Below are 16,490 nucleotides of genomic sequence, written 5' to 3'. Positions count from 1 at the left end.
AGCGCGCATAAGGCAAAAATCTTTACTCCCTCTCAACAGGCTACACATCTAGTTGGGACCAAGAATCCGGGAGTGGTTTAATTATTTAAAAAAAAAAAAAAAAAGCAGAACCTCTGGGGCTGGAGAGATGGTTCAATGGTTAAGAACACTGGCTGCTTTTCCAGAGGTCCTGAGTTCAATTCCCAGGAAATACGTGGTGGCTCATTCATAGTAGCTTCTGATGCCCTCTTCTGGCATAATGTTGTACATGCAGACCGAGCACTTACATAAAAGAAATAAATCTTAAAAACAAAACAAAACAAAAAGAACTTTGTTCTACCTCTCTATGATAGAGATTTTGCTCTAACCCATGGAAATTTGATATGCCAGAACTGTGATGGCGGTGATGGTTAAAAAGGAAGTAGGCTTTGGGGCATGTGTGTGTGTGTGTGTGTGTGTGAGAGAGAGAGAGACATGATCTTGGACATTTCAAGTTTTAAGTCTGAGATACTTACTGGCTATCCATGGGCAGGAGGCTTAGCTCAGTGGTACAGCACTTGCCCCACATGGTCAAAGCCCTGGGTTCAGTGTCCAGAGTCCTGAAAGGGAAGCTGGCTTTGAACTCATGATTCCTCTGCCTCAGCCTAAGGGGAAAGGATTATGCTTATGTATCACATTCAGCTAAAAGTTTAGCGTTTGCTCTCACATTATATTCAAGCACAAGTATTTCTAGGGCAATGACCTGAGTGTTCTCTCTTCCCAAAGGCTATGGAAATAGTGTTAGCCTTCCATGTCCAAGAGATTTCATCACCACATCTGCCAAAGCCCATTCCTACTAGTGTGATGAAGAGAAAAAAAGCACGCCTCTTTTTAATAACCTGGTAGTTGCACATGTCACTCATTCAATCAGCCAAACCTGGATAAAAGCAATCTAATCTTTGTTGTCAGTGTTTGTGGTGATTTGAATGAGAATGGCCCCCACAGGTCATATATCTGGACGTTTGGTCCCTTGATGGAGTTGTTTGGAAAGGATTAGAAGCTGTGGCCTTGTTGGCTCATCTCACTAGTGTAAGTACAGAAGAGTGAACATGTTTCACGTCTTCTTTAGACTTTATTTCAAGTCTCTGCTCAAATATCCTCTTGTAAAGAGTTCTTTAACTTCCCAATAGAGGTCAGCACTCTACCATGTCCTTATCCTCTTTACCCTGAATTATCTTTCTCCATATGTTGATTGCTATGTCATATACTCATTTACTTATTATCTATTTACCCATATAAGCTCTATAGTGGCAAAGATTCTAATTGTTCTATTGCCCCTTAGCTTATCCCCAGTCCTCAGTGGTAGGTAACATGAGTAGATGGTTATAAAATATTTATGGGAAAATGCATCAATATATAACAATATTAATCAATGACTAAGAATGGTTCTGGGATCAGACTGCCTAAATTGAAACACTGATTTTACCACTTGGTTTCATTTTTTTTTAAATGAAGAAAATAGTGTATACTTCTTTTGAGATTAAATGATGTTATGTATGTAAAATATATAGAGTCTCATAGAAAATAAATACTTGGTATAATTGACACAAATGAGACATAATAGGGTTTAGTGAGAGAATATGGGCATATGTTGTAAAATATTAAAGCTATGTTACATTTGTTTATGCTTTGGAATATTTGTTTATTGATGCAAAGATATGCTGTAGTCTTTATGTTGCATTTGTTTAATTCTGTGAAGCTGTGTTACTTTTCCTGCCTCAAATACCTGATTGGCCTAATGAAGAGCTGAATGCCCAACAGGTAGGCAAGAGATAGAAATAGGTGGGGCTGACAGGCAGAGAGGATAAATTAAAAAAATAAAGAGGGAAGAGCAACAAAAGAAGAGGAGGGTGCCAGAGCCAGCCACCCAGCAAGATAGCCAGACAGAGAAGGAAGAAAGACATCTAGAACAAAGAAAGGTAAAAGCCCAGAGCAAAAGATAGATGGGATAATTTAATAAAAGCTGAATAGAAACAAGCCAAACTAAGGCTGGGCATTCATAAGTAAGAATAAGTCTTTGTGTTTTATTTGGGAGATGGGTGTTAAGCCCCCAAAAAGCAAAGAGTTAAAACAAAACAAAACAAAACCTACAACCATAAACAATCAACTCTTCTTGTGAGGAATCCCCAAGTTGCAGAAGGTCAGGAAGTTTAGGCTTTAAAATAAGTTTTCCAGACAGGCAGAAAATGAGAATTCTGTTCAGTAATTCCTGCTATGTTGTGGAATATTAATTTAAGATGTGCTACATTTGTTTAAGCTGTGGAATATTTGCTTAATGATTCAAAGATATGTTGCATTCTTTTGTTGCATTTCTTTAACTCTGAAGCTGTGTTACTTCAATTGCCTAAACACTTGATTGGTCTAATAAAGAGTTGAATGACCAATAGCTAGGGAGGAATGAGAAGAGGAGGAGAGGAGGATGCCAGGGGTCAGCCACCCAGACAGCCAGATGTAGAATAAAAAGGAAAGAAAAGATATACAGGAATAGTAAAAGGTAAGAGCCCAGAGGCAAAAGGCGATGGGATAATTTAAGAAAACCTGTCTTGAAATGAGCCAAGCGAAAGCCAGGCTTTTTTTATATAAGAAAGAATACGCCTCCCTGTCCTTGGGAGCTGTGTGATGAGCCTCCAAAGGGCAGAGTGAAAAACAACTGACACTGCTGAGCCCTCAATATTGTCTGTAAGTCTAATTATGTTTGTCAAATCAGTTAATCCCCTTTTCTGCATAAGAATATTTCAAACCCCTATACTCACTCATCACAGTTTTGTTTTATACTCAAATAACTTTACTACCCCCCGATTTTTCTGTATAACAACCCTGGCTATCCTGGAACTCACTCTATAGACCAGGCTGACCTAGAACTCACATCCTGGTTTTTGTTTGTTTGTTTGTTTGTTTTTTAGAGGGCTCTCCAGTGTGTGTGTGTGTGGGGGGGGGGATAATGGAAATTGAATTTGGTTCATACATATGGGTGTAAGGACAGCCCACCATGAAGCAAGCTGAGACAGAGATTAATGCTGCGTTTTAAGGGGAATTTTGACCTCTACATAACATGTCATGGCTCATGTGTTCACATATATGCATTCACATGAAATAAATGTAAACATAATTTAAATTTTTTTAAATCACTTCTTCAGGAAGCTGGCGAGATGGCTTCATGGTGAAGAGCGCTTGCTGCTCTTTCAGAGGACCAGAGTTCAGTTCCCAGCACCCATATCAGGTAGCTCACAACTGCCTATAACTTCCAGCTCCAGGAGATCTGACTCCCAATGTCGCGTCTACCTCAACCAGCAAGGAAACACGACCACGACTCTTCTTCAAGCAGTACAAGGAACCTTGTACATCAGCTTTTGCCTCTCCCAGCCCCAGCAAGCCCTTAAATGTGCGCTCACTGCCCAATCAGCTCATGCCACCTGGCGATCCCAGATAGGTCACAGAAGGAGGAAGCACACCAGATCCATCAAGCACTTCCAAATAAGGCTTGTTTACAGCTAAGCTCAGACTACCTGGCATCTAGTCCATCATAAAAATAAAGATAAATGCAAAAAAAAAAAAAAAAAAAAAAAAAAAAAATCACTTTGAGAACTTGATTCCACAAACAGGTAAATTTGTACTTGTGTTATTTTCCATGTCAACACACACCATGGTTGTGCCCATTTTTCCTACACTGACCTTTACAAGTTAAATTCCAAGGGACAGTGACTTACTAAACCAAGCAGGAATATGGTCAGTGAACTCAAGAAATTGTGTTTTGCCACTTGATTTAGTAATAGCATTCTCAAGATTGAGTGGTTTAGAATGATGACAATATCAAAACACAGCTAAATGGATAGATAGCTAAGACAGAATAGAAGCCATTAGATATTGGAACAACTACTGTACCTCTCTCTCTCATTTTTTATCTTCAGATAACATCATAGTCTTATGTGAATACACAGTGAGTGTGAAGTCTACCCAAAAATGCAAAGACAGAGTTGAGAATCAGAAAAAATGTGTTCAAGAACCACCAATAAAATGTCCTTTTTATGGCAAGCAAAAAACAAAACTAAACCAAACCAAAGAAAAACGCTTAAAGATGAGTCCAGAGAGGTCATGAACCTGTTCAGACAAAGCCCCAGTTGTGATGCTGAGTATGGTGTCACAAAAGCCAATAAGCAAATGAGTATAGTTATTTATATTTTGTATCATAGCTGACTAGTTTGGGAAATGACTTGCTAAGTCTTTCTAAAGCCAAGTCCTTCTTCCTTAGAAACAGAACCCCTAATCTTTAGTTGGGCAAATGACTGGTAATAAAGATTACAGTTCCAACCTCCCTTATAATAAGATCTGGCCACATGAGAAACTTTTCACATCAACTTCCAGGGAAGAAGGCATACCCTTTACTAACAAACTCTGATCCATTCTGTTCCTTAAAAGGTTTATGTGTTGAAGAAAGCTCCACCTTAGGTCACAAGAATGAGGGGGATATCCCAGACACAACCATCAGAAAAATGTGAAGCAGCCCAGGTCTCAGACGATTGTGAAGCCACCATACCAGCTTTTACCTAGGTTTTTTTTTTTTTTTAAGAAATAAAAACTTGGGAAGCTGCTGTTATTGTCTCTTTGCTATCATTAACTGAGAGGGGTTCCAATTAATCAAAAGGGATCTGGACTCCAGCAAAAGGCTGTTAGGAGACAGCACTGGTCATCTGGATCATGTACTGATGAAAGTTAAATTAAGCTGCTGATAAAAGGGGGTGAAGTGTTTAGGAAATGTATACATAGAATTAGAAGACCCAGAAACCGAAAGAGTAAACTGCTGTAGATGGGCTTTCGGGTGATGACTGATCACACAGTGTTACAAGATGCCATTTAGTGAGTTTGGGATGAAAAAAACATGTTCAGATGGCCATGGCAGCTTGAGCCTGTAATCCTAGCATTCCAGAAGCTAGCATGATTACAGTGAGATATCACCCTGCCCGTTGGGGCTTGGGGACAGGTGTGGACGTGACCAGTGGGTGCTAGGTCTGTGGTCCCAGACCCCAGTTGGCTCTTTTAATTCCTGGCTGGGGACAGAGAGCAACCAGGGGCATCCTTGGAGCAGGAACCTGCTGTGGTCATCTGTTTCTGGTGTAAGTAATTTCTCCCCAAATAAACACCATCGGCCCATATTGTGTCCTGGAATCTTATTTCCCATGCAATATATGATGTTGTGAAGTAATTTCTTCCCAGGCCAAATACTACATCTTGAAGAAAAGTTTCTTAAGAAGAGAGGTGGAATATTCCATCCTGCAGGGAATGTCTTTCAAATTCAGTAAGTAAACAACTCAAAAGCTTTAAAGGTTCCTGAGCTTAACCAGATGCACTAGGCCCCTCCCTCTCCAAGCATACATACACAGCAAAGGACTGCTGAGAAACACTCAGACAAGATAAGCTGCCTGGAACACACACTCTCAATCTGGTGACCTGCCTGTAAAGCATGCAGTTTGCCCCAGGTTCTAGCTTTTGTGAGCTGTCAGCCATACTGGGCTGGGCTTCCAGTGATGTGCTGTCTGGAGTCATTTCTGGTCCTGCAAGTAACCCCTTATGCCTACTCCTATAAGTAATCCCAATAAATCTTTAGTTCAACAAGTTGGACTATGGTGGTAGCCTTAGGTTGGGTCTGTGGTCAGTTTTCTATCTTGAGTGAATTTACATGTCTGGAGTCCAAGACAAGCCTAGGCAATATAGTTGACAGCATTTCCTAACAATGACAACAAACCCCCAAAATAAGCAACAACAAAAATTCTCAAACTCTAAATTATTGGCAAAAGGCTACAATTGCAAGTGTTAGTGAGGGAAAAAAATATTAAAGCTACAATAAAATCTAATGAGACTAGGGACAGTGACTTACTAAACCAAGCAGGAATATGGTCAGTGAACTCAAGAAATTGTGTTTTGCCACTTGATTTAGTAATAGCATTCTCAAGATTGAGTGGTTTAGAATGATGACAATATCAAAACCCAGCTAAATGGATAGATAGCCAAGACAGAATGAAGCCATTAGATATTGGATCAAGAAATTAACTGATCTAAACTACTGATGGACTGTGTAAAAATCAAAGCATTAACTGGTGATAGGGAGTACAGGAGCTATTTAGAGGGAAGGAAGAGCTGATGAGAATAGTAAAGCAGGTAGACGACTACATGGATGAACAGCTTTAAAGCCATTCGGTTGGACCAAGGGACAGACAGTGAAATTCTAGTCACAATGACAGGACCACCACCTCTGCCTCCAATGTTTGTGATGTGGTAAGATTATGTCAAAAGCCTCTGGGCTGCACATATAGGTCAACAGTAAAGCCCTTTGTTAGCATGTAGAAAACCCTGAATTTGACCTCCTACAAACCCCTGACCCTCTCCCCCGGGGAAAAAAGAAGCCCCAAACTATTCTTATATGTTGTGCCTCAGAATACTGCCCTGCTCCCACTATGCCAATGGCTATCACTTTATGGTAAGACCTGGAAAAGACCAGCCAACTATAGAATGTGGGACAGTAGGAATGAGTTTTCTTCTGAAGGAAAGAAACTGGAGAGGAGACTAAAGGGAGAAAAGGACTGACAGGTCAGATTGATGCACATTTGTTTTGCTCTGAAGGCAGACTATTCAAAGATGATAGTTTATATAGATTGAGTGTCAGGAGCACACATGTGATCCTAGCACTTAGGAAGTAAAGGCCAGAAGGATTTGAATTCAAGGTGTGAGACTGCATAGTGAGACCATCTTAAAGAAAAGTCAGGTAGTTAAAAGAGAGTGGGCTTCAGACAGATCTGTTTCCTAGTCTTTTCCTGCCAATTACTAACCATGTGACACGGGAAGAAAGGAAACACAAGACAATTCACAGTACGTGTTTATTGAAAGGATACATACACTGATGCAGAAGAACTCTCCCATCAGCAACACAATATCCAGGGTCTCCACCTTCCTGTCTCTGGGAATGAAGAAGTACACATGCTGCTTTCCTTACATTTATACTCATCAAAGAGTGAATTTTGTCAGCAGACATGAGGTCACTCTATAGGGAAGCTCCTCGTCAGCAATTTTTATCTTCCTAAAGAATTAGCTAGCAACCAGTTGTAGCCCATGTCTGCAATCCCAGTACCTGGGAGGCTAAGACAGGAGGATCATAAATTTAAGGCCAATGGAACCCATGGCAAAATCACCTAAAATGAAAAAAAACAAAAAGAGAAAAGCAGTGACACACTAGAATCTTTTTTCAAAGAACTGTGTATAAGACAGACTCGAGTACATTCCATGTTCTTCTTTAGCTGTTAAATGGAAATAATACCTCCTAAGTTTGCAATAAAATGAATAAATAAGTTTACACAACATACTCAATAGACATGATTTTGAGAAGCAGCCTGCTGTAGTAAAAAGAATATGGGGCTTACTGTCCTAGCTGCATTTTATTAACAGGGTCTTGATATATATAGCACAGATTGCCTTCAAACTCAATTCTCAATTGACTATTTCAATTTTTTTGGCTGGCCAGCACTTGGACAGTAGAGGCAGGAAGTTCAGGAGTTCAAGGTCATCTTTAGTTATAATGATTTCCATGTCAGTTTTGAGACTCCTCCATCTCAAAAATGAAATGCATATTTCTGACCTGTAGGTGGGGGAAAAACCTGCTTGGTGAATGGTTGATTTTGGCTGGGAACTTAAACTTTAATTCCTCTGTAAAAAATAAAAGCTAGCCACCCGTTGCCGAACTTAAGGAATGGGATGAGATTAAGGAAAGCAGCAAAGAGGCACTGGGTAGTTTACGTTGTTAAAGAGTTTCTACCTGGCATGCACAAGCTTTTGAGTTTAACAATAACAAATGCAGACACCATGCTGTTGCTTGCCCTGCATCTTGTCATTATCCTTGAAGCCCCACATGGTGGCACATCCCATATCCTCCTTCCTTCCCTGTCCCCATACTGGAGATGGCATCATGGAAAATGCAGGGGCAGTAATGAAACAAGAACAGAGAAGCTGGCATCAGTTACAGTTACACAGTGAGAACTGTAACAGTGGATGGAAGGTAGAGAGCTGGAATTAGAAGATTCTGACATGCAGTGAAACACTAAGGAAGCATCAAGGGTCACACAGATTATATTTAATCACTCCTTACCACCATCTACCCCTCCCTTAGATTTCTCTTCTTTAGATTTGACTAACATAGTCCTCCTGCCTTGCCCTGAAGATAAGAAAACCCTTCTCTGCTTAAAATATTTATTGCTGATTTCACAAAGACAGGAAATATTAAGATGGTAAACTGGGGAAATGACTGAAATCCTAGACAATCCCTGTATTCTTACAGGCTTGTCTTTGTTTTACTGTCATTGATCTCCTAAGAATTGGTGGCTAAAGCCAATTGTGGTACTGTTCTTCCTCCTTTTGTTGTTTGATATTGCATTCTTCCCCTAGATCTAGCACAATTCTTCCTGTATTACAGCTCAGAAGAAAACTAGCTATGATCCAATATATATCCAGGCACTTAAGTTAGACTCAAGGGCAGCCACTGAGAGCTCTCCTTTTGGAACCAATTTCCCGTTGCTATTACCAACCTTAAAACTACCTAGGTTTTTGCTGGGATCTGGGAATGCTGAGTTTGCCCTACTACGAACAGAAGGCAATTTCTCAACTGTCAGGGCTGAGGGTAGAAGATGGGCACTAAATGGCAGAATAAAGGTTGGTTTCAATAAATGGACATAAGTTCCTGCCCAGAAAATCAGCCAGGTAAAAACCCGGTTTATTGGCTCCAACAAAAAGGAGCAATGGTGTCCAGCTTTCAGGCTCAATCTTCCTGTAAAAATTTCGACAAGCCCAAGAAGGTTCATAGAGGAACTCATCCAAGCACCTTCTCTCCTGGGGCAGGCGATGGCTAGCTGCCTGATGGCGAGTCTTTGGGCTGCTCTGCAGGTACACTAGGCACGGCCGAGGCAGCTTCATAGTCTGCGATGCGGCGCTGGACAAGGGCGGGCATGAGGTGCACGTAAGCAGCCATGAGGCGGTGGTTAGAATGGATGAGCTTCCCAGCACAGCTGTGTAGACAGGCCTCCTGGAAGGAAGTCGGAGGTAAGCAGAGACCAAAAGGGGTCCTTGTCAAGCCCTCCCTCTCTTCGGGTCCCCGGCCTAGAGGTGAGGTCATGGAAGATCGAGGTGCAAACGGGGAGGAGGGGTGTCATGTCACGTTATTGTCAACTCTGGGGCCCCCACAGTTCCCACCTCCTCAGAGTCCAGAGCTCGGTGGTGCAGGCTGGGCACACAGCGCTGGAAGCACAGTTCTGTCATCCGATTATAGACCAACAAGAAATCTCGCAACTAAGAGAAAAGCGAATCAAGACTTCACCACCGCCGAGGCTTCCCGGCGTGCAGCGCAGCCTGCCTTCCCCACTGGGGGCTCTTGCATGCACCCCAGGAAACAAACCGCAGGTTTAGCCCCGAGAACAACTTAGCTCTTACTCACGTTTCTTAGTTGCTGCTGCTGCTGCTCCATCACTCCCGGGGCCCGTGGCTCACGTCACTTCCGCCCCGAGGACACGGAGTCGCCCCGGAAGTAAATTCTCGCTAGTCACTAAGAGCTTGAAGGCGTGGTTCCAGTATCGCCCTACCCATGTCTGCCAACGTCACCTCCGCCCTTTTTCTCTGCGACGTGGCCGGCTTCGTCTGCCCGGAGAGCACGTCACTTCCGCCGAATCTCTGACCTGCTGCTAAGATCGCGACGGGAACTGGAATCCGAGGTCCCCGCGCGGTCCGGGCCTCGCGCCCTGAGGGGAAGAGTGGCCCGGCCCAGGTGAGAAGCACATACTTGTACGAAAGGAAGTTGAATGCACTAACCTGTGCTAAGGGCAAGATGCCCTGAGCCCTTGGCAAGGAAGAGGACACACCTGATGCCCAGGTGTGTGGGGGGGTGGTGGAGGGGACCTCTCACATCTGGAAGGCATAAACTGACTTTGGAAGGGACTACCTGTGTTCTGGGGAAGAGAGACTTTTACCTCACACCAGGAACCCACCAACTGCTTCAACTAAGGCCTGGTGGGGAGGGCCTGAGGGAGGCAGGTGCATGAGATGGAGAAAGGAGAGACCATTTGAAGGAAGAGGGGAAGGAACATCAAAGGATGTGAAAGACCAGTGATCGAAGAGCATGCTTGAGTAGCAATGAGGATCTGAGTCTAGGAAAGGTTTTGCCTTCAGGTAAACATCCCTATGCAGGGTCAAGTTCTCAGAGAGCACAGACATTCCCTCTGGCCCTCACTACTGTAATCCCATAGCCTCAGTATCTCACACATATAGGCACTCACTAAATGTTTGTTGAGTGACTGAATGTATGAAAGGTTACTAAAGGTGAGGTTGAGGGTCGTGAAAAGACACCCAAGGCTTTGCTATGCATGCATCTGTAGAAATAATGTACTTGGAAGAATACATCTAAAGGAAAGAAGTAAGTGCTCATCTCAGGGACACCCTAGTCTTAACAGACAACCTCTGAAACCTCTGAGAACACAGGGAAGGCCTCCTTGTTCTGGACTGCTGGCCAGTGTCCAGAATTGTCTGTGTTGGGCTTTACAGCGCGCTGGGGTGGAGACCTTGACTCAAGTCCCTTCCCTAGCCATGACGGACGGGATCCTAGGGAAGGCAGCCACAATGGAGATCCCAATCCATGGAAATGGTGAAGCTGGGCAGCTTCCTGAAGACGATGGGCTGGAGCAGGTGCTTCTGTTTGATTCTTCTAATTGTTTCAAATTAGCAATCCTGACTCTTAAATGTTTCTCTTTCCCTATCCCAATAGCCTTCATTTAGTTAGCCCGCTTTATACTTTTCAAATCTTCATTATGATTCTATACAGATTTTACTATGTACTGTCTCCATCCCCAAAATATTTTAGCCATCCCCATGTTCCTGAAGTGCCCCCTCTTCTCTGACCTATAGGACCTCCAGCAGGTGATGGTATCTGGACCCAACCTCAATGAAACTAGCATTGTGTCTGGTGGCTATGGGGGCTCTGGTGATGGACTCATCCCCACAGGTATGAATGATAAGAGACAGGAGGCTTGAGTGGGAGGGAGACTAGGACAGTTTGGAGGCACATAGGACACAGGAAAGCTTGAATTGTGGTTTGGAGAACTTTAGAACTTCTAGTGTGAAATCCATAGACTATCCAATCCCAGGTCAGCTCTCAGAGTTGATCATCTGCTTCCCACTTGCCATTTAGTGTCTAGCTATCTCATTTATCTTTTCTTTCCTGGTGCCACCACCTGAGCTAAGTTAAGACCTTTAAATCACAAGAACTCTGGAGCTTAAGGCCGATATACAACTTTGTGAAGCTTCTCAGAGTTTTTAGAATCTTATACTGACTGGAATTCTACTTGGAAATACAAACCAACTTCCCTATTTTCTATGCCCACCAACTTTGACCCTGCCAGTCCCACTCATCATGTTTGCTTCTGTTTCTTCTTTCCCTGTCTACCAACAACACTCCTAACTGACCCCAGGAATACTAAATGTGCACATTGATTTGCTTTAGTTTTCGGGACCTAAGTCCTTGTTAGCCCTAATGAACAGAAGAGTGCAGTCATTTCATGTGCTGGGAGGGAAGTAAGTGACGTCACAGAAGTATCTGATTGTATTTGAGAGAAACTGGTGTCAGAGAACTTGGTTCTTTAGGGTCTGGCCGCCATCCATCTCACAGCACCTCACCTTCTGGCCCTGGTGATGAGGTGGCCCGGGGCATCGCTGGAGAGAAGTTTGACATCGTCAAGAAATGGGGCATCAACACGTATAAGGTAAGATTCAAGTGCCGCTTCCCAGAAACTCTTCATGGGTACCTTTTCCTTTTTCCCAGGTCTTAATACATAGTCTTTTGCTATGGCTAAGAGAATGGGGGTGTGGAGTAGTTACTTGTTGGAGTTGGGGTGGAGTTTAGATTTCTGACCTCCCACCCACTTCCCAATTAGTGCACAAAGCAGCTGTTATCAGAGAGATTTGGCCGAGGCTCCCGGACTGTGGATCTGGAGCTAGAGCTGCAGATTGAGTTGCTGCGTGAGACGAAGCGCAAGTATGAAAGTGTCCTGCAGCTGGGCCGGGCACTGACAGCCCACCTCTACAGCCTGTTGCAGACCCAGCATGCACTAGGGGATGCCTTTGCTGACCTCAGCCAGAAGTCCCCAGAGCTTCAGGTGCCTCAGCCAAAACACAGAGGGTGGGGGTACTGGGCCCTGGCCCTTTCAGGCAGGCATTCCTCAGCCTCCCTCCCTCCCTCCTGCAGCCCCCAGGGAGAACCCCTCTGGGGTGTGCCCAGCCCTGCCCCCAGCATCACTCACCTATGGAGGCAGCCTAAGGGTTTGTACAGAGGTCCAAAAGTTGGAGGGGTTGTGGGAGAGGGCGCACTGGTGCCTCACAAGTAACCCTTCTCCATATCATCAAGAATGCCTTTGGTGCTTGGCCTAATCAGAGTCCCTCCCCTGCCTGCTGCACTAGCTTTCCCTGTTCCTGTCTTGTAAACTTACCTGAGACTCTACTCCCACATTCCTACCCTAGGCATCCCCAAGGCGACCCTACTAACTATGTGACTAAAAGAGCCTTGCTAGAGGCGGTCTGGTTGTTTTAGTTTTGATGGCTGTTTCTTCTTTGGGACAGAGGGAAATGAAGGGCTCTGTGGCTCCATTCAGGTAAGGACTGTTACTCAAGGCCTGTGCCTCCCTTCTGCCCTTAGGAGGAATTTGGCTATAATGCAGAGACGCAGAAGCTGCTGTGCAAGAATGGGGAGACGCTACTAGGGGCTGTGAACTTCTTTGTCTCTAGCATCAACACACTGGTCACCAAGACCATGGAAGACACACTCATGACTGTCAAACAGTATGAGGCTGCCAGGTGTGGGCACTGAAAGGGCTCAAGGTTTGGGAAGTTGGCTGGCATGGGTGAAAATTTGAACATTTAGGGGCATACAAGTTCAGGAAGCAAAAGAGTTACATGTGTGGATGAAGAGGTGGACACCAGCCTTTATCACCCCCTCCCCAGGCTGGAGTATGATGCCTATCGGACAGACTTAGAGGAGCTGAGCCTAGGCCCCCGGGATGCAGGGACACGTGGTCGACTTGAGAGTGCCCAGGCCACTTTCCAGACCCATCGGGACAAATATGAGAAGCTTCGGGGAGATGTGGCCATCAAGCTCAAGTTCCTGGAAGAAAACAAGGTGCTACCCTACTCCCTTGGTCCTAAATCACCTTCCCATCTGACGGTGCCCTTCCCTTCAGACCCTCCTGATTGTTGGGTGGGGAGATGCAGCCAGGCTAGGGACTGGGTTCCCATAGCCCCTTGGTACCTGAGCACTTTCAGGTCACCTTCCTGATCACTGACTGGCCCTTTTTTGTTGTTGTTGTTGTGTTGTTGTTGTTGTTAAGGACCTGGCCACTAGTCCCAGGAACATAACAGAAAAAAATTGCCCCCTTAGCTGGGGTGTCAGAACCTTAGACACTGCAAACAAGTCAGGTCTCTTCATGGTGCCCCTTCTTGTTTGACTTCTTGGAAAGTCCCCACCCCCCAAAGCACTATCAGAACAGAGTCCATATGCCCTGGTCAATGCCTGGGCTTAGGCTCAGCCCCTCAAGAAGGGAGGGTGCCTGAGGCCAGCCTTAGCTGACCCTGCTGGGCCCCCAGATCAAGGTGATGCACAAACAGCTGCTGCTCTTCCACAACGCGGTGTCCGCCTACTTTGCTGGGAACCAGAAACAGCTGGAGCAGACCCTGCAGCAGTTCAACATCAAGCTGCGGCCTCCAGGAGCTGAGAAACCTTCCTGGCTAGAGGAGCAATGAGCGCCTCCCAGCCCAACTTGGCTTACAAGAAGGACACTGGGCAGGGCAGCCCCAGGGTGGATGAGATTGGACATGTGATGTCCTTTGCCACTTACTTTCGGGCTTGGGCTCCCCTTTCCTGGCTGGGGTCTGACACCAGTTTTGCCCATACTGCTGTGGTCTGAAAAGGGCCTGTAGGCCCAGAAGCTGCTGCCCTGTCCTTTATCTTCCTGGCCACTGGGCTTCATTCCCAGATAGTTTCCTTTCACTCCACAGCCAAAGGCTATGACAAAACACTCCCTGGCCAATGGCATCACTCCTCAGGCCTATCCCCAGCTCTTGGGATGTGTCCCTGACCAAAGACAGGACCCCCAAAGGTTCTGTCAGCCAATGGCAGCTCTTCCTGGACTCCCCTGGGCCAATAGTGTTGCCTCCAATACCCTTTGTCCCTCCTCGATGTGTGTCCATTGCAGAGAAGGGGACTGGGACCAAAGGGGTGGGGAAAATGGGGAGCCCCATTTATGGCCCTGCATCTGAATGGGCCCTCCCCTCGTCCACCCACCCAGTTGAATTGTGCTTAGAGCCCAGGAAGACTGGGTTCTAGCACTAGGAATAAACCTTTCATAAAAGCAGGCCCAGTGAGGTCAATTTGTGGGGGACTAGAGGAGGGTGGATTGGTAAGAAATACCCAGTAATGCATTCAATTCCTGTGAATTCAAGAGCTGTGACAAAGTTTAAGAAGCTGCTGAAGGTCTGATCCCCTTCAATCCTAGTTAGAGCCAAAGCTCTATTTTCTCCTCCCAGTTAGCACCAAGATAGCTATGTGTTTGAAGAGCATAGGGTCCAGAGGGGGTTGGGCTGGCTAACCTTCATGCATTCAATCAGAAAGCTGATGTTTACTGGGTGCTTTTATTTGCCAGCCACCGTGTTGGGCCCTGGGGAAACATCAGTGAATAAAACCTGGTCCCTGCTCACAGTGCTTAAGGCCAAGTGGGGGATAGAGACCAGTAACCAGGCAACTACAATACAATGAGAAATGCTGGGATACAGTATGCAATGAGAGCACCTGATAAGGGGCATCTAGCTTAGACTGGGTTAGGGATGGTGATGCCAGTTTTAAAATTGAGATCTAAAAAGTAGCTAATAAACTAGGCAGAAAGGCCAATGTACATGAAGTCTGAGTAAGAATTCAGTCTGGAATGAAAAATTAAGTGGGTGTGGCAAGAGGTAGGACTTTTAATCTTTGGAGAAAGGGAACTAAGAAACCTCACAGTCAGAGACTTGACAACCGGGGAAAAACCTAGGGTTGAGAAAAATAGTCTTTCTGGACTATTGGGTAGCCTAGTGGCCCTAGCTTGGCTCTCTAAGCACGAACGCTGCCTGAGCTCCTTCACAAGCAGAGTAACCACTTGCAGAGATAAAGGCAGTTTCACTACTCCTGCTGTAACCCACACTGCTCCTGTTGAAGTCAAACCTGAACTTTCTGTGAGAAGTCACGAGAAACTCCCAGCAACACTTTAGTCAGGGCCCAAGTGCTATTTGTCAACCCAAAGACAACTGCAGATCTTTTCAGCATTTTCTCACTTCTGGAGGGTGGAGGAAGAGGCCAACCCAGTCAGCAGGTTCTCCTGGCACAGGTTGTAATCCAATCTGGCTTGGCTCTTGGGTCATTAATACTGCAATCCTCAGCCAGGATTCCTGGGTTTTGGTTAACATATATGTAGTCAGCTGTCTGCCTTGAGTATTAGAGGTGCTGGTCCTCATATTAGCCCATACTTCGTGGGTCACTGGGGAGTTATAAGGGCACTGAATCACCAAATGGTTGGAGACAGAACCTGAAAGCAGAGCCCAAACCTGGTTCCACCATTTTCTAGCTGATTAAGAGTAATGCCTGGGGAACGAATGCTCCACTCTTGCCGTTGTAAAGCAGCTAATAAAAGCAGCTTCCTATTACGGTTATGCGTATTAAATGAGATAATGTATGTAAAGTGATTAGCTCTGTCTGGCACGTAATAAACACTCAGTCCCTGTTACTGTACAATTTTTCTTATAGTCTACCAAGGCCGTTTTTCTATATTGCCATGATTCTGAGAATTGCTCTGGGTCTTTGGTGTGAGGACGGAGTCGCTGGATGGTCTAAACCAAATTCCTCATGAGGGGGCTCCTGAGGCACCTAGAACCGAATTAAGTCTGCCAGTTAGCACACAAACCCCTTCTCTGAGTTCTGAGCCGAGGTACAGGTGGTCCCGCTCCCTCTTGCCCAGCGGAGACCTAACCAGCAGATTTAACAGGAGCACCCAGGAAAGCCAGAAAAGGTGCGACTAGAAGCAGCTGGGATGGGGTCTCGGAGTACTGAATTCACTTGATTCTAGCTGCTTTTTATTGAAGGGACCAAGTGCCAGTACCTCACAGCTATTGCCCTCGCCCTGAGGCCTTGGGAGCTGGAGGCAGCGGGCGAGGATCTCGGATTTTAGATCCGGGATCAGCTCATCAGCTCCTATCCGCACCGCCGTGGCAGCGCCCAGAGCCACAGGGGTGGAGGGGATGGTGGGCGTGACCTGTGAGACGGGGGCGTGGTTGGGGCGGGCATTCAGCTCCGAGTCGCCCCCTCCCCCGACCGGTCCGCAGCCCCGCCCCGGCCCCTCCCTCCGGCCTGTGCGACGGGTCCGGCGGCGGCGCCG

At 45.6% G+C, this 16,490-nt stretch overlaps 2 protein-coding genes across 8 annotated transcripts; one reads left to right on the top strand and one right to left on the bottom strand.

Moving 5' to 3' along the window:
- Window positions 1-6,873: 6,873 nt before the first annotated feature.
- Window positions 6,874-9,530, bottom strand: Timm10b (translocase of inner mitochondrial membrane 10B). 2 transcript variants are annotated; one of them, XM_051192555.1, is made up of 4 exons: window positions 9,488-9,530; window positions 9,247-9,342; window positions 8,879-9,079; window positions 6,874-7,199 (listed from the first exon to the last, which is right to left on the bottom strand). In XM_051192555.1, the coding sequence occupies exons 1-3, from the start codon at window positions 9,515-9,517 to the stop codon at window positions 8,903-8,905; spliced, it is 303 nt and encodes a 100-aa protein (XP_051048512.1). In that variant the 5' UTR covers window positions 9,518-9,530; the 3' UTR covers window positions 6,874-7,199; window positions 8,879-8,902. The 2 variants fall into 2 exon arrangements, with proteins under 2 accessions (XP_051048512.1, XP_051048513.1); XM_051192556.1 differs by having other exon boundaries at window positions 6,874-6,967; window positions 9,488-9,518.
- A 121-nt stretch (window positions 9,531-9,651) lies between these two features.
- Window positions 9,652-14,441, top strand: Arfip2 (ADP ribosylation factor interacting protein 2). Of its 6 annotated transcripts, none has more exons than XM_051192548.1 (8): window positions 9,652-9,814; window positions 10,588-10,728; window positions 10,948-11,044; window positions 11,683-11,801; window positions 11,973-12,194; window positions 12,731-12,888; window positions 13,036-13,210; window positions 13,675-14,441. In XM_051192548.1, the coding sequence occupies exons 2-8, from the start codon at window positions 10,630-10,632 to the stop codon at window positions 13,828-13,830; spliced, it is 1,026 nt and encodes a 341-aa protein (XP_051048505.1). In that variant the 5' UTR covers window positions 9,652-9,814; window positions 10,588-10,629; the 3' UTR covers window positions 13,831-14,441. The 6 variants fall into 6 exon arrangements, with proteins under 6 accessions (XP_051048505.1, XP_051048511.1, XP_051048507.1 ...); XM_051192550.1 differs by having other exon boundaries at window positions 9,673-9,814; window positions 10,628-10,728; XM_051192551.1 differs by having other exon boundaries at window positions 9,705-9,919; window positions 10,628-10,728.
- Window positions 14,442-16,490: the final 2,049 nt, after the last annotated feature.

This window comes from Phodopus roborovskii, unplaced genomic scaffold, assembly GCF_943737965.1.
Source record: "Phodopus roborovskii unplaced genomic scaffold, PHOROB, whole genome shotgun sequence".
Lineage (NCBI taxonomy): Eukaryota > Metazoa > Chordata > Mammalia > Rodentia > Cricetidae > Phodopus > Phodopus roborovskii.
The sequence above is the reverse complement of the archived record's forward strand: the minus strand, read 5'-3'. Positions and strand labels throughout refer to the sequence as shown.

What these genes read in the sequence shown, in the direction of transcription:
- Timm10b (XM_051192555.1), bottom strand. Translation starts at nt 9,517, where the DNA reads ATGGAGCAGCAGCAGCAGCAACTAAGAAAC. An exon ending in AGCAGCAGCAACTAAGAAAC is followed by an intron (nt 9,343 to 9,487) that starts GTGAGTAAGAGC and finishes CTTTTCTCTTAG; the next exon opens with TTGCGAGATTTCTTGTTGGT. An exon ending in GAGCTCTGGACTCTGAGGAG is followed by an intron (nt 9,080 to 9,246) that starts GTGGGAACTGTG and finishes ACTTCCTTCCAG; the next exon opens with GAGGCCTGTCTACACAGCTG.
- Arfip2 (XM_051192548.1), top strand. Translation starts at nt 10,630, where the DNA reads ATGACGGACGGGATCCTAGGGAAGGCAGCCACAATGGAGATCCCAATC. An exon ending in AAGACGATGGGCTGGAGCAG is followed by an intron (nt 10,729 to 10,947) that starts GTGCTTCTGTTT and finishes TCTGACCTATAG; the next exon opens with GACCTCCAGCAGGTGATGGT. An exon ending in TGATGGACTCATCCCCACAG is followed by an intron (nt 11,045 to 11,682) that starts GTATGAATGATA and finishes TTGGTTCTTTAG; the next exon opens with GGTCTGGCCGCCATCCATCT.